This window comes from Sus scrofa, chromosome 2 (assembly GCF_054392235.1).
Source record: "Sus scrofa isolate SSC_HxYL_T2T_F1_AM1 chromosome 2, Sscrofa_HxYL_maternal_Yorkshire_Landrace_v2.0, whole genome shotgun sequence".
In the NCBI taxonomy this organism is placed as follows: Eukaryota; Metazoa; Chordata; class Mammalia; order Artiodactyla; family Suidae; genus Sus; species Sus scrofa.
The window spans coordinates 105,367,773-105,389,840 of NC_139384.1; the positions used below are offsets into that span (position 1 = coordinate 105,367,773).

At 38.1% G+C, this 22,068-nt stretch overlaps 1 protein-coding gene across 5 annotated transcripts in view; it reads left to right on the top strand.

Annotated features, from left to right (window-relative positions):
• The first annotated feature begins 4,073 nt into the window (after window positions 1–4,073).
• RASA1 (RAS p21 protein activator 1) overlaps window positions 4,074–22,068 on the top strand; it is a 116,000-nt gene continuing 98,005 nt past the window's right edge. For 3 of the 5 annotated variants that reach the window (XM_085014010.1, XM_005661545.4, XM_085014009.1), the window contains exon 1: window positions 4,074–5,181. In XM_085014010.1, the coding sequence (XP_084870136.1) occupies window positions 4,664–5,181 (518 nt within the window). In that variant the 5' untranslated portion in view covers window positions 4,074–4,663. Of the gene's footprint in view, window positions 5,182–6,875; window positions 6,999–22,068 lie in introns of those variants that run through there. The other 2 variants (XM_085014011.1, XM_085014012.1) reach the window with 2 other exon arrangements.

A 22,068-nucleotide genomic window follows, 5' to 3' on the forward strand; every position in this document is an offset into this window, starting at 1 on the left:
AAGTATCAGGTAGTTTTAGGTAAAACTACATTACTCATAATTTTTTCCAATGTATTTAAAACTCTCACCATATTTTCATCTATCTATAATTATCTCAAGGCTCAATTTAACCCTTTCATTGTATAGTTATTTTAAAGACTATACAGAGGCTTGCGTCTTTGGTGTACTAACTAAATTTAGAGATAAATGGGCTACTGGGAGATTCTCTGGTAGACCCAAGAATGCAACCTGAATGAGAGACTTTGCAAGATTCCTAAGGTATAAGAGGCCAAAGGTTAGTTAGACCCAGGACTGTGCTTCAGGTGGTAATTAAATTGTCAGCTGACAGAGGCAAAAAATGGGAGAGTAATTACAAAGAAAATGTGGACCAGAGTCCCCCACTTCACTCACTCACCTTAAAACCATTCCACTCCCTTTTTTCTTTTATTTCTAGCATGGAGCACTATCATGTAAAGGTGTAGAAAGGAAAAACAGAAATGTTACTGGTTAGAGGAAATTACTAGGCAAAGAAAACAGACTAGAAATGATGAAAGGGAATATTTCCAATAACGAATAATGAAAAATCATCAAAATAAAGACTAAAGAATAAAATTACCTAAAAATAAAGACATTTTTCTACTCTTCTTTCAAGGGAGGGATATTTATATCCAACCGATCAAAATTCCTTTAACCATATTTAAGGTTGAATATTTTAAGAGGGATCCAAATAATTTTCTTTGAATTTTATTTTACAGCCTCAGAGATCATACTATAATTTATCCACATTGTTTATAATTTTCATCAATCTTAAATTATTGTACCACATACTGTAATTGCTGCATAACTATTTACTTTTTTCATCAAAATAATTTCCTTTAACCTGTATCTTCTCAGTGTTATTTTCTCAAAGCATGTCTCTAATAGGAAATTTGTGATCTTGAAATTTTAAGATAAGGTCAACAAATGCAGTAGCAGTATTAGTGGTTAGGAGTAAAAGCTTCCTTTCAAAATTTTGAGGTCAATGAAACCTTTTGACACTATTTAGATAAACCTGAAGTCTATTTGTTTAGCTGAGTATGTACTAGGGCATGAAACACAATTATGCCCTTTATCACTTTTTGCTTAGTTTCACCTCAAAAACTACTCATACAATTGCTCTAAATTCCTTGAGAGTCTCTAATATTATATTACTGACTCAGAGTTACCTTTTCTTATATTCAAGTATCAAAACTGCCAAATACTTCAGAATGCATTACATTCATATTTGAGCTGCCAATAAAATCAGAATGAACCAAATTCATTTTTTAAACTAAGTGTTCAGATTCTTTTCACCCACAAGTCCTTGCCCAGCATTTTTGATTATTTGTTCATTAAATACTGTGTTTAATACCTTATCTAAAGTAACATTTCTAAAATCAAGCTATCAAAGATTGTTTTACAAAAAACTAAAAGCTACTTTTGAATTTTTCTCTTCTTTGTTACATTGTTCTGTTTTTCAGTGCCTTCCTTTTTAATATTATCTGTGAATTTAATTAAGACTGTTTACTTCCCTTTGTTAACTAATGTTACATAACACCACACCTAATACCAGTCCATGCAGAAAACCTGTAATTCTTCTCTCTAAATAAATAATTCATAGTTTTTTTTGTTTGTTTGTTTTTTAATGTTCCTCAGTTTTTGACTCATGAACTTTCTAGAGTATACCTATGTCAGGAAATTCAGTGGCTTGGAAGAAAAGGAAAGGAAAACACAGAGGTAGAAACTGAGGGACAAATTAGCAGGAAAAAAAATCATTAGACAATAGAGACTATAAATGAGATATGGGTAGGTCAAGGTGAATAGAATAATAAAGGTAATAGACAAAAATAAAGAAGGTGGAAACATTTAGTCCTTTTGGAAAAAATGAAAAGTCACTGAAGATAGAAGAAAGACTGATTTGAGATTAAGGAAGTACACAAAGAAAAATAAAGATCAAGGTCTGGATCTGTCCAATACAAAAAAATCTGAAAATATCAAAAATATGTGGTAATTTCTTTGGATGAGAAGTTCAACAGTACTGTAACACTGAGTATAATTTAAAATATTGGTAGTAGATCTTCCCCACTAGTTGAGCAATTGATGCCTAAAGACATGAGCTGATCTAATTCAGTATTTGTTAAAAGAATGGAAAACTGAAGCTGGCAAGGATGAAGCACTGGGCTAGGTAGTAGGATTGTCCACAGGTTTTTATCTACAGTATAGCTTTGTAGTAACTAGAAAGTAATATAAATCAGTAGGTAATTGGTGTTGGGCTACTTTAAATCTTGGCGTGCTAAAGAAATTTCAAAAAAAAAAAAAAAAAAGAAAAAAATGGGAAAGGACATAATTCTGCAAATTAGTGAGCCTGATCTGGAATCTCAGGCAGAATACCTATGGCGTGTAGCGACAACAGTGCTAACCATAGTTACCTGCCAGTCCAATGTCCTACACTCAAAACCTGATGATGGTGTTGAATACCTTTTTCTTATTTGGCATACCATACTTAAATACGGTGGTTCTTCAACTTAAATGTGCAAACTTGGAGGATTCATTAAAACATAGATTACTGCAGTTTCTGATTCAAAGGGTCTAGGGTGGGGTCCAATTAATTTGCATTTCTAACAAGTTCTAAGATATTGCAGGTCTGAGACCACTGGTGTGACTAGTCAGTCCAGCTCCACTTTCCCAGGTAGTGTATTGCATAAGAGGCAAGCACAATGAGTCCTCAGGATTACTGCTATAATTTTGTAGCTAATTTTGGCAAATAAGCTTTTGGAAATTTCTTAAGTAGGGGACTCTTTTAGCGGTCTTTTCCTTTTTTATTTTGGCGTCTATTACAGCTCCTTCAATGTGCTTCTTGTTGGTTTGACCATCCTTATCAGAGAAAATCTGATCTCAAAGATCAATATTTAATGGTATTTAATGTGAGATCCCTTCTGGGAAAATTAAAATGAACAATGTATGAATCTAAAAGGGTAAATTACATATACTGGAATAAAAAAAAAGGTGAATGATTCCTCCAGTTATGTTTACATGTTCTAATATAAAAGACAGCACAAAAGCCATTGTCTGCACATATTAAGGGTGAAATTTTGGTTTATTGGTAATTCTTGAAACTATACATAATTGTAACCGACACTTTGGGACCTTCTTGACAATTGCCTGTTTAAAGTGCCTGTGTCTTCACGCCCTACTGTTAGGCACACAAACCAGGACAAAAGTGCGTTGATTACTGTTGTCTACAGCACTGCTCCTCTCCACACCTTACCAGTATCCAACAGACTTGCAATAGCACAGGCAGTGTGTCTGAAGACACATACAAACAATAGGGGGAAAGGATCGTGAAGAAAACAATGGTGTATGGTCGTAGAAATCTGGCTATTTCTACCAAAATTCTTAGCCCCCACACACGCCCCCTCCCTTATTCATTTCGTTTTGTCAGAACCTAGTTTAAAAAATTCACATTATTTTAGTTTGTAGTAGTGTTATAGTAATTTATATTATGCAAAGAAAATGAAAACACAAGCAGTACCGCCTAAGACCTTGGAAGCAGTCCGCCCCTCCAACCCCGACCCAGGCCGACCTCGGCCGTCTGGTTTCTGCGCCGCCACCAAGGGAGTTTGTTCTACCGGTCAGGAAGCAGGGAACTGGCTTCGCAGCATCTTCCTTTCCCTTTCCCCCGTCCCTCCGGTCCAACCCCTCCAGGTCTCATTTCGACTCTCCTTTTTTCACCTAGCTGAGCGGCCGCGTGCTCGCCGAGACCCACTCCTCCCCTCCTCCACCCCACCGGCCCAACAAACAAAGCCCAGGGAGGGAGGCGCACACCGACTGTAGAAAAGGCCGCGCCGCCACGCGTTACACCCGGAGCCGGACAGAGAGCGCGTCCGCGAACCGCGCGTCCCCGCCGCTTCCTTCCCTCCCGACTCTTCCTTTTCCTCCTCCAGGCCCAGCACCCCCCACCACCCCTGCACCGGGAAGGAGCCTGCGCAGAAGCTGCCCTCTCCCTCCTCCTCCCCTCGCCCCCCCGCCCTTCCTTCCCTCCGCTCCTCCTCCCTTGCCCCGCCTTCCTTTCTCTTGTCGATTTCTCCGAGCGCTCCAGGTTGGGAGCAATTCAGTTGATTTCCCCACTACCCCGCCCCCCTTCCTCTTTTCTCCCCACCCCTCCCATCTCAGCCCGGTGGAGGATGAAGCGGCTGCAGTGGCCCCAGCCCCAGCAGCGGCACCGGCGGTGGCTGCGGTGGGGGTGGCCGGAACTGGGGTGGTGAAGAAGCGGTGGTGGCGGCGGCGGCGGTGGCGGTGGCTGAAGGATCGGCAGCCGCCCCAGCCGCTTCCCCTGTGCTTCCCTTCCTCTTTAGTGCAGCCGGGAAGTTTTTCGCTTCTGTGCATGTGTGCGTGAGTGTGGGTGTGTAAGGTGAAGGTTTGGTCGGCGTTTGTGCAGGCGTTGGGTTTTTTGCCCACTTCTCTTCCCGTAACCCGGGTAGCTCCCGAGCCTGGGCTGTGGCCCGAAGAGGGGGCGCGGCGGCGGGCTCTCTCCTTTTGTTGTTGTTTCCTCCGCCTGTGGAGCTGAAGGGGGGACGCGCCTGGGTGGGGCGGCTCGGAGCCCGGGCCTGGTGGCCCCCGGGGCTCCCGGGCGAGTAGAGCAGGGCAGAGGAGAGCGGGCTTCAACATGATGGCGGCCGAGGCCGGCAGTGAGGAAGGCGGCCCGGTCACCGCCGGGGCAGCTGGAGGCGGCGCCGCCGCGGGCTCGAGTGCTTATCCGGCAGCGTGTCGGGTGAAGATACCCGCGGCCCTGCCTGTGGCAGCTGGCCCCTATTCTGGGCAGGCGGAAGCTGGAGTGGCCGGGACTCTGGGTGGAGGAGCCGCTCTGGGGTCATCGATCCTGGGACCTGGGTCTGTGGCTGGGGCACTGGCGGGAGCCGGACTGTCAGGGGGAGGTGCTGCTGCTGGCGTGGCTGGTGCTGCCGCTGCCGGACCCGGCGGGGAGATGGCTCTCACCAAGGGGACCACTTCGTTGTCTACTGAGACGTTCGGGGCAGGCGGTGGATTCCCTCCTCTGCCGCCACCTCCTCAGCTGCCCCCGTTGGGCGCAGGCCTGGGAACAGTGGACGAAGGTGACTCTCTGGATGGACCAGAATACGAGGAGGAAGAGGTGGCCATCCCGCTGACCGCTCCTCCAACTAACCAGTAAGTCAAGACCGCTGTTTTGGGGGAAGCTGGCTCGTGGAAAGAAGTGAGAAAACCTGCCTCGTTCCTGCAGCTGTGACTCGTTGTGAAAAGTTTTGAAGCTTAAGGTTCCGTGCGTAGGGATTTAATTTGATCACTCATCTTCCCTACAGGCACACTCCCTGGCGTCTTTGTATATTTATTGCTCCTCTGGGAAGATGTAAATTTTTAAATATGGGAAGCATGGGAAAGTGTAGATCCAGTGACAACCAGATAAGGTTCTGCCCCTTCCAAATTGAGGTGCCGTCCTGGGATTCAGCTGAGCTTGCAGATACCCAGGCGGTCCTTGTCCGTATTAACCCGGGTTAGATGATTAGTAAGAAGCTTTACAAGTATTTGAATGAGTATTGTACTAGTATCATTTGAGACATGCATTGGTCAGAATGCTTTGTTTTCGTTGCGCTGCAAATCGCAAGGCTTAATGATGGAGAAGTCTTTGGATCACTTTTGAGAGCCTGGGTCAGCGAGAAAAGAAGGGGGTTCTGTGAAGTATACGTGTGGTTAGGGGCCCATACTCTGCAATATCTGTAATTTATGTTGTAGAATTCCCATTTGTGGATATTAGTGTAATTCTTTTATAGTTGAAACCTAAGTAGAATGTTGGAGCAAATCAAAATAGTGTGCTTCTCTTCAACAGTTTTTGTTGGTGGCCAATGCAGTATTCTATTTGAAAATTAATTTTGACAGTCTACAGCAGAATATATAGGAAGTGACTCTTCCGTATGTAGTACCTCCACCTTGTTCTCTTCATAGGTATGTATAGGTGGACCTTGATGAGAGGAAAATGTTGATGGGGAAGTGCTAATAGTAGGCAAAACTTGTTTTATAGGTCCCTCATATCTGTCTTAATTGACCTTTAGAATTTTGACAACTTGGTGAGTATCAGAGGAAAAAAGATTTGGTTCCTATGTTGACAAACACTCTGTACAGTTGAAAGTTTTTGTTTGCTTTTTGGAAAAGCTTCTTTGGAAGATTTAGAAAGGGCTCAATGAATTAGGACTTTTCAGACTTTAAGCTACATCTTTTGATGGAAAAGTAAAGTTAGTGCTATTTATGACAGCGGTGGTATGGGGTTGTTATATTCCTTTTAATATTGTTCATTTTGAGTTCAGTTTTTTTGGTCTGATTTTATTCCAGCTTTATGTATTGCAGACTTTTTTGAAGGTGTTCTGAGAGTGTTAAAAATTTAAATTACAGCATTGTTTTTACACCTTTAAGACTTTTTGGAAAATCACTTAGATATTAAGGGCCCTGTGGTTATGATAATGTACAACTTTTCATAATAAAAGAGTATATAGTCTTTTGGCATTTCCTAAGTTGAATTAGGCATATTTAGTTTATTGCAGTTCTAAATCCTTTAAATACAGAATTTATTTTGTAGAGCAATTTTAGATTCACAGCAAAATTGAGCAGAAAATGCATTTTTCCCATTAACTTTTTTAATAATAAACATGAATGAGTGCATAGGAAAAAATATGTTTGTAAGAAGTCTCGTGAGATTTTCATCATATTATATGTATTTAGAAATAAAAATATTATTTGTATAGTTATGTATATGAGAATTGTTCATGTTCTAAAAAAGTATCCTCCATTTCTAGTATGTTTCTTAAATTTGCCACTGAGAAGTACAAATTTCCCTTTTTTCTTTATCTTAGATATCAACCCAGAGTCTCTGGAGGCAATACAGTGTAGTGGTTAAGCGTGCAAATTCTGAAGTTAGACAAGATTTGGGTTGGAATCCTGACTCTGCTACTTACTAACTGTGTGATCTTGGAAAGGTCAGTTGCCCCATCTGTAAAATGGGGATAATAATGGTATCTCCCTCAAATGGTCGTTTTTTAAGGTTAATGAGAACCCCCTGAACATATTCAGCACAGTACCTGGCACATTGTAAGTGTTGAGTAAATTAATAGTCTCCTAAAATAACAGTATAATTTTATTGTCATTGATTGCCTACTAGTTCTGTTGGTATAGGAACTCCCTTATTAATGGCTCTTTTAGAGAATGTTTTGAACTCCAAAGGCCTGTCTACTATGATTAATTATGTTAAAATTTTTATTTTAACTTCATAAAGCCTTCCAGCAGGTTAAGCAGGTTTAGAGATGAAATTCAAGTGTTTCCTATAAATTCTTATTTTAAATAAAAGGAAAAGCCTAAATGACTTGGTTAAATAATGTCAAATCTTTAAGAAATGTATTGAAGAGGTGCTTCTGACCTAAATTAATATATGACTACTAGTGACTGGTTACCTTAGTGATAGCACGGTACCAGGGAAGTTCAGGTCACAAGATCAAGTCCACAGTGGTTTGTTAGATAGACCATGGTTCTCTGGTCACAGAACTCAACCTTATGTCCAACTAGTTTGATGTTCTTTGTTATAAGAGAGTAAAGTGACAATATGTAGATAGACCAGTGCAAATATAATCACACTACTATAATTTTTTATGTTATTTTCCTGTGTGTATGTTGAATTATTAGTTCCACGTTTATTATTTTTATTATTATTTTCATTAGTTTGGTTATGGCCAGAAAAATTTGTATAATTTTAACTATTCCTTTATTTGAATATTCTCGTTTTTTGCAAGTTTTTAGGAAAAATTTTTAAAAAGGAAAAAAATTCTCCCCATGTATTTTTATGCTACAAAGATTCTGTATCTAAAACTGCTAACAAATTTGTTTCCTTTTTTTTTTTTTTTTCATGGCCCCACCTGCAGCATGTGGAAGTTCCTGGGCCAAGGGATTGAATCCTAACTGCAGCTGCTACCTTCGTTTCAGCTGCAGCAACACAGAATCCTTTAACCCACTGCACCAGGCCAATGATCAAACCTACTCCTTCGCATGGACCTAAACCCCTGCAGTTGGATTCTTGACCCACTGTGCCACAGCAGAAACTCCACAGATTTCTGTTTTGAGAGAAAAAGGGGAGTTCTCTTGTTGCACAGCAGGTTAAGGATCTGGTTTTGTCACTGCAGTGGCTTGGGTTTGGTCTGGTAACTTTCATATGACAGGGGCGTGGCCAAAAAAAAGAGAGAGAAGGAGGAAGGGGGAGAGGGGAGGTTAAATTAAGGGAATTTGTCACTGGTACTGCCTCTACTATTATGGAGCTGCTTTTCATGGCCTCATTATTTCTTTCTCTCTTCTCCAGAGGTGAGGGCTGATAGTTAATGGAGTATAGTTCCCTTAGCCCACCTTCAATTATATATAGGGTTTTTTTAACTATGAGCCTGCAGTAGCAGGAGACTCTTGTGCTGACTCCAACCTACAGATATATCTTGCTTGCTCTGAATGTATTTGGAGCATTTAGTGATTAGTTGCTACCACTTACAAATAGGAAAACTTCATGTTTAGGAAGTCTTGATTTCCAGCATCACTTGAAAAATCACAGGACTTGGCTCTACCTGGTTGTTCTTCCTGCTTGAGGATAGATTTCTAGACCTGGGTAGTGGTTGCTCTGTTTGGGTGAGTTCTGAGCTCTATAGTTAGCTGTAATCTCCACCAGGCCTGCGTTGCCTTTGATGTTATTTACCTGGCATCTCGCCTAACTTGATCTTACCTTGGACCTAAAAGGCAGGCTTTTTCAAGCCTGAAACTTAAAACAGAAAGAAGGAATGTAAGTAATATCTATCTTTTTCTTAAACATCATCTTACTGTTTCTGAAAAATAACATTCATTATTAATTAAGACAAATAATTGTTAAATGTTAATGTTAGGACGTAGCATTCATTAACTTTGTCACTGATTGCATTATAACTCTGGATCAGTCATTATTTCTGAATAAAAATGATGGTGAGCATTTAAAAGATGAGTTATGGACAAGTAGTTTCTGACTAACACCGGTTATTTGTACTTTATTTGTGTGAGTAGTAGAGCAGTGCAGTAGGTTAATTTAAGGGATACAATACTGAGTAAGATAACCTTTTTCTTACTGAGTCTCTCTTCTGGCAGAGTTTTAGATCTAGTAGGAAGTTAAGTAAACCAGTTACTATCATTCAGGCTAGGTTAAGATAAATATCATGAGTGAAGTATATGCAGTCATGGGGGGCATAAAAGAGTAAGATATTTATTTAATTAGAGTCAGTAAAGTCTTAGAAGAAAAGTAGCAGGTATGTTTTCAGTGCTGCTTAATGTATTCTGAACAAGAGGTAATTGGTTCCTATGCCCTTTGCCTAATGATTCTGTCAGGAAAAGTGTTACAGATTAATGAGTGTAAACTTTTGACCTTTAGTGAAGAGTCTGTCCTACTGAATTCTTAATTATTTACCTGTGTCCTAGGATAGGTTGAGGTGGTGCCTGTAGTTACTGAGAATACAGAGCACATCCAAAGGCTTGAATTGGTTTGGATCACTGATTAGCCCTCTAGGGAAATCAGGCAAACATTGACAGATTTATAAAATAAATAAATAAATAAAAGGACAGCAGTAAATGGGGAACAAGGGGGAAATTAAGTGGTCTTTTGGTTTCTTTGCTCCCTTTTTATGGGCCATTAGGGAAATGAGAGAATGCCTTTAACAAAAGCTCAAATACTCCAAATAATATCTTTTGAGGGATGGCGATAGAACTTAAGATGATTTTTAATAGTAACAGTTATTACTGATGATATTTCTTGGTTGCTTAGTACCTGATAGGAACTGTTCTAATTGGCTTATGTGTGCTATTGTAGTTGCATATTGCTTTGCTCCAAAACTTAGTTCTTAAAAACATTTATCTGCTCTTGATTCTAAAATTTGGGCAGGACTTGAAGGAGGACTGCCTTCGTGTGTCATCTGTTGGCTGTAGTGTCCAAGGTGGCTTTTTAACTTATAAGTCTGGTACTTTAGCTAGGATGGGTGGGAACAGCTGTTGGAGAACTGAGCATGTATATGTGTGTATGTATGTCCATCTGTGTCTCTGTGCCTTCCCCTTCTTCACCTCCCCCTGCCTCCCCAAGCCTCTCCATTTCATTAGTTTGAACTTCTTCACAGCATGGCAGATGGGTTCCATGAGGGAGCTTTCTAAGAGGACAAGCCTCACCATACCAGCACTTACGAAGCCTCTGTGTTCTTCATGTTCCAGTGGCCATTGCTAATCACATGACTCAGTCCAGATTTAATGTGAGAGTGGACTATACAGGGGCACCAATATGGGGAGGTAAGATTTCTTGAGTGCATCATAGTAACTGCCCACTGCATATATTACTCATTGACATGTAAATATCAGACAATATTAGAATACTAGTGCTCAGGGGTGGTGTGGAAGAAAGGGCAAGTAATCAGGTTTTTCCCTTAGGGTCCACATGGTGAATTGTCCTTCATCATATGGTTCAAATAGCCACACAATAGATTTTGCTTGTGACCATGATTATCTTAATTTTAAACCAAAGATCTTGAATATAGGTGTTGGTTATGGCTCACTTTTTGAATATATAAATATATGTATGGTAGGTGTATTATCTTGAAATTACCTGCAGTACATTTCAGTTGTGGGTTAAGTAAAAAATAGTTGTTATCAGATAAAATTTACAGATAACTTCTCCATATGTGTAATAACATCTCAGTAGATTTGAAATATGCTTTTAGGTGTTCTGCGGTCATATGATTCTGTGAGTAAAACAGTGAACATTATAGGGGGGGCAAAACAATATAAGATTGTGCAATCTAGTTGGACAATAAGGCGTTAGTGATAGAGAAAAATAAAATTAATGTACTGACACATTGTACAAATACATTTTTCAAATGAGAGGATAGTTTTGAAAGAGTTGAAAGAGAGTATATGAAAGAGTGATAGTGAATTTTATACCATAATTCTCTTTTACTAAATTTTCATGGAAGGTTTGATTAGCTTTTGTAGTGTCAGTGTTTGATATCATAGTAGTTCCCCATAGTCACAGATTACCTTTCCATGATTTCAGTTATTCTCAGTCAACCTTGGTTGAAAAATATTAAATGGAAAATACCAGAAATAAGCAATTCATAAATTTAAAAAATTTTATGCTATTCAGAGTTGCATGATGAAATCTCACTCCATCCTGCCCAGACATGAATCATACCTTTGTCCAGCATATCCTCCTGTCACTTAGTAGTCCTGTCTTGGTCATCAGATCGACTATTGCGGTATCACAGTGCTTGTGTTCAGGTAACCCTTGTTTTAGTTAATGGCCCTAAGAGTAGTGATGTTGGCAATTCAGATACGCCAAAAAGAAGCTGTAAGGAGTTCCTGTTGTGGTGCAGCAGGACACGAATCCAGTTAGGAACCATGAGGTTGCAGGTTCAATCCCTGGTGTAGGTCACACACGTGGCTCGAGTTGGTGTAGCTGTGGCCTGTAGCTCCAATTTGACCCCTAGTCTGGGAACTTCCATATGCCCCAGGTATGGCCCTAAAAAAAAAAAAAAAAAAAAAGCTGTAAAGTGCTTCCTTTAAGTCAAAAGGTGCAAGTTTTTGGCTTAATAAGGGATGAAAAATATCATGCTAGGGTTACTAAGATCTATGATGGGAACAAATCTATCTTCGAAGCTGTGAAGAAGGAGAAAGAAATTCATGATAGTTTTGCTCTTGCATCTCGAGTGGCAAAAGATAGGACCACATTGTATGATAGTGCTTAGTAAGACGGAAAAGCATTCCTTTGTACAATAAGGTATTTTAAGAGATACATAACATTTATTACAGTATATTATTATACTTGTTCTATTTTATTATTTGTTATTGTTGATCTCTTGCTGTGTCTAATTTATAAATTAAACTTGATCATAGGTATCTATGTATGGGAAAAACAGTATATGTGGGATTTGGTACTAATTTGAGGATTTAGGTATGCCTGGGAGTCTTGGAATGTATTCCCTGAGGATAAGAGAAGGACTACTGTGTAATTACGAGTGTATGCATAGATACATAGTGTTTTAGTGATAGAGGAAACTCTCATTTTACAGGTACAGAAGCAGACTCAGGTAGAGTGGCTTGCTTAAGGTCACATAGCTAAGTCTTGGTAGAACTGGGGCAGAACCCAGTTCTCATGATGTTTCAGATAGGTTTAAATTTGAGTAATATTTATAATTAATTTTGAGGGGGAGGAAATGGTAAAGCAAAGCCCCATTACTGCATAATGATTTACTGCATTCTAGATACTTTACAGTGGTTATGTCATTTAATTCTCAAAAATAAACAATAAGAGATATTATCCACATTTTTATAGTTGAGAAAACTGAGTGATAGAACTGAAATTCAGGAATTACTTCCCGTCATGGCTCCGTGGAAACGAATCCAACTAGGAACCGTGAGGTTGCGGGTTTGATCCCTGGCCTCGCTCAGTGGGTTAAGGATCCAGTGTTGCTGTCAGCTGTGGTGCAGGTTGCAGATGCAGCTCTGATTTGGCATTGCTGTGGCTCTGGCATAGGCCAGCAACAACAGCTCCGATTAGACCCCTAGCCTGGGAACCTCTGTATGCCACGGGTGCGGCCCTATAAAGACCAAAGACAAAAAAAAAAACCTGAAATTCAAAGGCAGATACTTCCCTTGTTCCTTTGCCTTGTCGGTTCCAGTACATACAATACACACATATATATGTGCACCCATGCATAAGTCAGCATATCACAGGGCTGGCTAGTCCCTGGGTGTTGTGGACTGAATTATGTCTCCAAAATTCATAGGTTGAAGCCATAGCTGCCAATATGGCTGTATATGGAGACAGTACCTTTATGGAGCTAAATGAAGTCGTAAGGGTGGATCCATAATTCAGTAGGACTGATGTTCTCATAAGAACAGGAAGAGGCAAACAGAAATGCACGTGCATAGAGAAAAGGCCATAAGAGTTCACCTACAAGCCAAGGAGAGATGCCTCATTAGAAGCCAGCTAACTCTTTTGGCACCTAATCTTAGACTTGGCCTCTAGAACTGTGAGAAATTGCTGCTGTTTAAGTTGTCGACTGTGGAATTTTGTTAGGGCATCCAGAGCTGACTGATACACTGAGTAACTCTGCATCTTTGAAAAAGACTTTGGATAATTATGGAGCAGATTAAATGCACATTTGCTGCTTGAGAAACAGAGTCTTCATTCCTATATTTCCTATTTTTCCTGATAGGGAAGAAAAACTTTGCTTATGCTTTACTTTTTGAGTTAGTGACTTACGTCTTCTTTTTTGGCTATATATGTGTTGGAAGATGGAAAATATTTAAATGCATGTCTGATTTATCATAGTGTGGAAAGGTCCTACATGTGACCATGAGTGGTAGCTGTAGAAAATTCTGTGGGTGAGACATTACTCTAACAAATTTTCTGTGTTCATTCTGTGTTTGTTGTTGGAACATTCAGTGTTACTTTTAAAATTCCTTTCTCTTATATATCTGTTTCTAGCTAAAGAAAGGACATAGAGATACCACTCAGCTCTTTTATTAAAGTCCTTATAGATATGACCCATTAGACTGTGTTCAGTTAGGATACTTATATAATAATTAGTAGAACAATCTCTCTCATCCATCCATGTCTATCTACCTTGTCTAATCTAATTGTGTTTTCTTTCTTTTTTTTTTTTTTTTTTTGTCTTTAGTCTTTTTAGGACCGTACTGGCAGCATATGGAGGTTCCCAGGTTAGGGGTCTGTGATTAGCTGCTAGCCCAGGCTATAGCCACAGCGACGCCGGATCCGAGCTGTGTCTGTGACCTACACCACAGCTCACAGCAACACCAGATCCTTAACCCACTGATCAAGGCCAGGGATTGAACCTGTGTCTTCATGGATACTAGTCAGATTTGTTTTTGCTGAACTATGACAGAAACTCCTAATTGTAAATTGTATTTTCATATTTAGTTATAAGAAATAATATAGAGGTGTATCCTTCAGCCATTTTTCCCTTTTTTTTTTTTTTTTTTGCTTTTTAGGGCCGTGCTTGCGGCACATGGAAGTTCCCAGGCTAGGGGGCAAGTCAGAGTTATAGCTGCCAGCCTACTCCATAGCTGCCACAGCAACAAGGGATCTGAGCCAAGCCGCATCTGTGACCTACACCACAGTTCATGGCTAAGCTGGATCTTTAACCCACTGAGCGAGGCCAGGGATCAAACCAGCAACCTCATGGTTCCTAGTCGGATTCGTTTCCCGCTGTGCCACAACGGGGTACTCCCCACCCATTTTTCCTCAGTAGCAACATCTGGTGGTATTACAACTGTGAATTGATTTCATTGATGTAATTCACTTATTCAGATTTCACCAGTTCTACATACACTCATGTGTGTGTGTGTGGCGTACATTTAAATCAGTGGCGTTTTACCACATGTATAGATTTGTGTAATCATCACCACTGTAAAGGTACCAAACAATTGCATTACCACCAGGGCTCTTTGTGCTGTCCTTTTACAGCTAAACTCACATTCCTCCATCCTCTAACCCCTGGCAACCACTATTCTTTTCTTCATTTAGTTGTTTCAAAAAGATTACATAAGTGTATTCATATAATATGTAACCTTTTGGGATAGCATTTGTCACTCAACACAATTTCGTCAAGATTCATCCACGTCAAGATTCATCCACATCGTTGCATGTATCAATATTTTGTTCTTTTTCATTGCCGATTAGTATAGATGTGCTTCGGTTTGTTAAATCATTCACTCATTGCAGAACATTTGGGTAAATTCCAGTTTTGGCTATTACGGAAAAAAAAAAAACCTGCTTTGAGCATTTATGTTTACGTTTTTGCATGAACATGTTTTCATTTTTGTAAGATAAATGCCCAAGAGTGCAACTGCTGGATTGTGTGGCAATTGCATGTTCAGTTTTAGAAGAAACTGCCAATCTGTTTTCTAGAGTGGCTGTAACCTTTTACATTCTCACCAATACTGCATGAGTTTGGAGAGAATTGACATCTTTACGATATTGGTCTGCAGCTTTTTTGTGCTATCTTTGTCTTTTTTCAGTATTTGAGTAACACTGGTCTCATAGTATGGGGTAGGACATGTTTCCTCCTTTTCTACTCTTTGGAAGAGTTTGTGCATTATTGATTTTAATATTTGGTAGAATTCCCTGGTGAAAACATTTCAGTCTGAGATTAATTTTTTTTGAGATTTAAAATTATGAATTCATTTTTTAATGATTATAGGATTATAATTTATGATTATTTTGATTGAGTTTGGGGGCTTTAAAGGAATTGATTTATTTCTTCTAATTTGTCTAATTTAGCAGCATAAACTTATTTGTATCATTTCCTAGTTAACCTTTTAATGACTGTAGAATATTCATAATACTCTTTCATTCCTGATACTTGAATTTGTAACCTTATCTCCTTTTGGTTTTGTCAGTCTTGCTAAAGTTTTATCAGTTTTATTTTTTTCAGAGGATTAGTTTTTTGTTGCATTAATTCCCCCCTGCCCCATGGTTTTGTTTTCAGTTTAATGATTTCTCTTATTTTTATTATTCTTTTTTTCTGGTTGCTTTGGGTTAGGTTTGCTCTTATTTTTCTAATTTCTTGAGCAAGGAATTAAAGATTACTGATTTGAGCCTTTTATTGTTGTTGTTTATTAAAATAAGCATTTAATACTATACCTTTCCCTCTTGGCACTTCTTTAGCCATATTCTGCATCTTTTGACATGTCTTTTTATTATCTTTCAGTTCTATGTTTCTTTTTTTAACTTTGAGACTTTTTGACTCTCGGATTATTTAGAAATGTGTTCTAAGTGTTTTAAGATTTAACAGTTGTCTTTCTGTTTTTGATTTCTAGAGTCCATTATGGTCAGAGAATATACCCTTATGACTTTAGTACTTTTAAACTTGTAGAGGTTGGTTTTATAGTCCAGGACATGGTCTGTCTTGGTGAATGTTCCATGGATTCATGAGAAAATATGTATTTGGCTGTTTTTGGTGGAATGTTCTATGTCAGTTAGATAATTTTTTTTTTTTTACCTTTTATTTATTTTTTCCACTGTACAGCATGGTGACCCAGTTACACATACATGTATACATTCTTTTTTCTCACATTATCATGCTCCATCATAAGTGACTAGACATAGTTTCCAGTGCTACACAGCAGGATCTCATTACTAATCCGTTCTGAAGGCAATAGTTTGCATCTCTTAACTCCAAGCTCCCAGTCCATTCCATTTCCTCTCTCTCCCTCATGGCAACCACAAGTCTATTCTCCAAGTCCATGATTTTCTTTTCTGTGGAAAGATTCATTTGTGCCATATATTAGATTCCAGATATAAGCGATATCATATTGTATTTGTCTTTTTCTTTGCTACTTAATTTCACTCAGTATGAGAGTCTAGTTCCATCCATGTTGCTGCAAAGGGACATTGTGTTCTTTTTTTTGGCTGAGTAGGATCTTCTATTCCAATCATCTGCCAATGGACATTTGGGTTGTTTCCATGTCTTGGCTATTGTGACTAGTACTGCAATGAACATTCGGGTGCGTGTTGTCTTTTTTAAGGAAGGTTTTGTCTGGATATATGCCCAAGAGTGGGGTTGCTGGGTTATATGGTAGGTCTATGTATAGATTTCTAAGGTACCTCCATACTGTTGTCCATAGTGGTTGTACCAGCTACATTCCCACCCACAGTGCAGGAGGGTTCCCTTTTCTCCACACCCCCTCCAGCATTTGTTCTTTGTGGACTTATGAATGACGGCCATTCTGACTGGTGTGAGGTGGTATCTCATGGTAGTTTTACTTGCATTTCTCTAATAATCAGGGATGTTGAGCATTTTTTCATGTGCTGGTTGGCCATCTGTATATCTTCCTTGGAGAAATGTCTATTCAGGTCCTTTGCCCATTATTCAATTGAGTTGTTGGCTTTTTTGCCGTTGAGTTGCATGCAAATCAGTGAAACCAGAGCACATCCTCGCACCATGCACAAAAATAAGCTCAAAATGGCTGAAAGACAAATATAAGACAAGACACCATCAAACTCCTGGAAGAGAACATAGGCAAAACATTCTCTGACATAAACCTTACAAATGTTTTCTCAGGTCCGTCTTCCAAAGCAACAGAAATAAACCAAAAATAAATCAATGGAACCTAATCAAACTGACAAGCTTTTGCACAGCAATGGAAACCAAAAGGAAAACAAAAAGACCACTTACAGAATGGGAGAAAACAGCTTCAAATGATACAACTGATAAGGGCTTAATCTCTGAAATATACAGACAGCTTATACAACTATTAGATATTTTTGTTTGAATGTGGTGTTCAGAACTTTTAAATCTTTGTTCATTTTCTCTTTATTGTGAGTCTGTGAGAGTGGAGTCTTGACATTCCCAACTATAACTGTGAATTTGTCTCTATTTTTCAGCTCTTATTGTTTTCGTTTCATGTATTTTGGAGCTCTGTGGTTTGGTGTATACACTTTTAGGATTGTTGTATATTTCTGGTGGATAGTTTCTTTTATCATTATGTAATTTCTTTTTGTCTCTAGCGAATATTACTTGATCCGTTTGACTTCAAATGAGTTCTGAGTCCCCCATCATTTTGCTTTTCACATGTCTTAAGTGATCTGATTATAGAGAGCATATAGTTGGTTCTCACCTCCACCCCCAAGCCCACACTGCTAATCTGTCCTTATTTGGTGTGTTTTAAATATTTACAGTTATAATAATTATTGACATGTTAGGACTTAAGTGTGCCTTCTCTTTCTCATTTCTCTGCTTCTCTGTTCTTGCTTTCCCTTGAGTTATTTGAACATTTGTTAGGATTTCATCATGATACATTACAGTGATATTTATATCACTTTGTAGATATTAAAAAATATGTGTGTAATTTACTGCAGTCTGTAGGTATAAGCATTTTATTAATTCAAACGAAGTGAGGAAACTATTCTTCCACTTATCTCCCTTTACCTTCCCACTTTGACTATTTCTTCTGCATACACTGAGTAGCTTTTCAGATGGTATTAATATTTTTGTTATCGTAGAATATACATTATGTAAAACTTATCATTTTAATCATTTTTAGGGTATAGTTCTGTGGTCTGAAGTGTATACACATTGTTGTTCAACCATTACCACCACCTACCTCCAGAACTTTTCCATCTTCCCCAACTGAAACTCTGTACCCTTTAGACACTAACTCTCCTTTCCCTTTTTCCTCAGCCCCTGGCAACCACCATTTTACTTTTTGTTTCTATGAATTTGACTCCTCTAAGTACCTTACATAAATGGCATCATGGAATATTTTCCTTTTGTGACTGACTTATTTCATTTAGCATGTCTTGAAGGTTCATCTATGTTGCAGCATTTGTCAGAACTTTGTTTTTAATTAGGTCTGAATACTACTCTAGCCTTACACCACATTTTTATTCATCGATGGACACTTGGGTCCCTTCCCCTTTTTGACTGTTGTGATTAATGCTATTTGAACATAGTGTAAGTATCTGTTTTAGTCATTTCTTTCATTTTAGGGGTATACCTAGAAGTGGAATTTTTGGATCATAGAGGACTTAATTCTGTGTTTCAGTTTTTGAGGAATTAGGATAGCATTTTTGATAGCATCTATACCATTTTGTAGCCTCAGTAGCAAGTATGAGGGTTCTAATTGTTTCATATCCTCACTATCACTTGTATTATCTGAGTTGGTTATTTATTTATTTATTTATTTGCTTTTTTAGGGCTGCACTAGTGGCATATAGAAGTTCCAGGCTAGGGGTTAAATAGGGGCTACAGCTGCTGGCCTACACCACAGCCACAGCAACACTGAATCTGAGCCGTGTCTGTGACCTATACTACAGCTCCAGCAGTGCCAGATCCCCGACCCACTGAGTGAGGCCAGGGATGGAATCTGCATCCTCATGGATATTAGTTGGATTCATTTGCACTGTGTCACAATGGGAACACCCTTTTTTTTTTTTTTTTTTTTTTTTTTTTTTTTTTTTGATGATGATAGCTATCCTTTGGGTATGAAATTGTATCTCATTGTGGTTTTGACTTGCATTTTCCTAATGAGTAGTGATGTTGAGCATGTTTTCATGTACTTAGTGTCCGTTAGTATATATTATTTGGAGAAATGTCTTTTGTCATTTTTGGCTGCCCTGTGGCATATGTTGCTCCTGGTCTAGGGATCAGATCTGAGCCACAGTTGCAGCTGCGGCAATGCCAGATCCCTAACCCACTATGCAAGGCTGCCCATGTCCAAGGCTGCCAAGACACTATTAGTCTCATTACACCACAGTGGGAGCTCTTGCCCATTTTTTAAAAATCAACTTGTTTGTTTTTGTTGAGTTGTAGGTGTTCTTTATATATTCTGGATTATCAGTTTCTTTTTCAGATAAGTGGTTTATAAACATTTTCTCCTGTTGCGAAGGGTTGATTGTTCATTATTGACAGTCTTTTGATATAGAAGTTTATTAATTTTGATGAACTCCAACTTAGCGAATTTTTTTGCCTCTGAAATTTTTATTTTGTTCATTTGCTATGATTTTAAAATCTTTTGAGTAAGAGAGTAGTCTGTTGAATCTATTATATTTATTCATATTTTTGCTTTCCCCATTGTTCTTTCTTCTTTCCTGTCATTCCAAAGTCCTTTTTATCACTTGAAAACTTTCCTTAGCCATTCTCGAAGGATAGTCTGCTATCTGACAGATTCTTTTAGTTTTCCTTTCTCTTCTATGTCTTTATTTCTGCTTTATTTCTGAGAGATAATTTTGTTAGATATAGAAATCATGGTTGACAGTTCTTTTCTTTCAGTGCTTTTGAAATTTTTTTGTTAGTCTTCTGACCTTTGTGGTTTCAGATGAGAAAATGGCTGCAATTGAGTTGGTGTTCCCCTGTAGGCAGTGCATCCTTTCTCTGTGATTGCTTTCAAGATTTTTCTTTGTCTTTGTTCATAGATAATATGTCAAGCTGTAACTTCTCTGGGTTAACTTGTTTGTGGTTTGCTCATTTGAATCTGTAAGTTTATGTCTTCCTTCAACTTTGAAAGTTTTCAGCCATTTGTTGAAGATTCTACAACTCACTCTTTTTTTTTTTTTTTTTTTCCTTATCTCCATGTAACTCTAATGATAGGGACTTGGATCTTTTATTATTGTCCCATCTATCTGTGAGACCTTGTTATTTTCTTTTCAGTGGTTTTTCTATTTTTGTTCAGATTGAGTAAATTCTGTTGATCTGTCTTCAACTTCACTGATTCTGTTCTCTACTATTCTATTACTACTATTGTCAATAGTAATAATTCCTACTATTGAGCCCATCTAATAAGTTTTTGTTTTTCTTGCTTATTGTAGTTTTCAGTTCTTTAATTTTTTTAATAGTTTTTATTTCTTAGCTTACATTTTGTCTGTTTCAAGAGAATTTGTGATTCACTGATCAAGATTTTTTTTTTTTTTTTTGGCTGCACCAGCAGTATGTGGAAATTCCTGGGCCAGAGACTGGGCCAGAAATCAAACCCACACTTCTTGGGCTGCTGCCGTGATAACACTGGATCCTTAAGCTGCCGTACTACAAGGGAACTCTGTTGGAGATTTTTTTTATGATGGCTGCTTTAAAATCTTTTTCAGATGATTCAAATATCTAATTTGTGCCAGTGTTGGCATATGTTGATGATTGTCTTTTTTCCTCATTCAAGTAATGATTTTCTTGGTTCTTAGTATGATGGGTATGTTCCCTAGGTATGATGGATATATTTACTACAGAAAATTTGGAAAGCATTGGAACATACAAAGAAGAAAAAAAATCACTTTTTATTGCCGAAGTCTCCTTTAAATTTTTTATGTATACTTCATAACACTTAGCCAAAAAAAATATGTCAGTTATACCTTGAGATATGGTAGTGCACGTTTCATTCCAGACTACTGTAGTGAAGTGAACATTGCAATAAAGCAAGTGACACAAACTTTTTGGTATCCTTGTGCATATTAAGATTAAACTGTTTATACTCTATTATAGTGTCTGTTAAGTGTGCAGTAGTGTTCTAAACAAGTATATAAACCTTTATTTAAAAATACTTTCTGCTAAAAACAGTATTAACCATTATCTGAACCTTCAGTGAGTCGTAGTGTGTGGGGGGATAACATCAGATCACCAAGCACCATAACAAATATAATAATAATGTAAAAGTTTGAAATACTGTGAGAATTAGCAAAATGTGATACAGAGACACAAAATGAGCAAATGCTGTTGAAAAAGTGCTGATAGACTTGCTCACTATAGGGTTACCAGAGTCCTTTAATTTGTAAAAAACACAGTTATCTGTGAAGCACAGTAATAGTTTAGTAAATTCTTTAATTCTTTAGTAAAGCACAATAAAATGAGATATGCCTGTATATATTCCCATTCCCCCCAAATATAATTGTAGCTAACACTTTCACATGTGAGGAAATTGAGGTAAGCAGAGTTTTAGGTAATTTTCCCAGGTCACAAAACTACCAGAAGATTCAAACCCAAACTTTTGATGCCCAGGTCTATACTTTTAACCATTGTGAAACACTCAGTCTTACTCTTTTTTTTTTTTTTTTGCCTTTAACCACTTGTGAAAAATTCCTTCGATAGGAGAACAAACTTATCTTAGGAGAGATAATAGATTAATAGCCCTTTGAAGATATTTTGGATAGTGTTTAAGTGGTTGAATACATATATCTATAGATATTTAAATGTGTTTAGCTACAGATATATACGTGCATTTTGCAAGATTACCTTAAATAGTAGAGAAAGCAGTTTTGATGCCTCTATGCATTTGCTTATGGATATTTAAATAAATAAATGCCTTCTTATATTTGAATGGAAAGTGGTAATAGGCTTTCTTTTTTCTTTTTATAAGTTTTTAATCTTCTTTCAAAAGAACTTTTTTAAATTTTTTGAAAGTAAATGATTATTAGCTTCCTTACTCATTTCTTGAGCCACAAATTGTGTAGAAATTCTTCCAAACATTGTGTCACTAGAGGGTCACTCATCACGTAATATGTAGTAA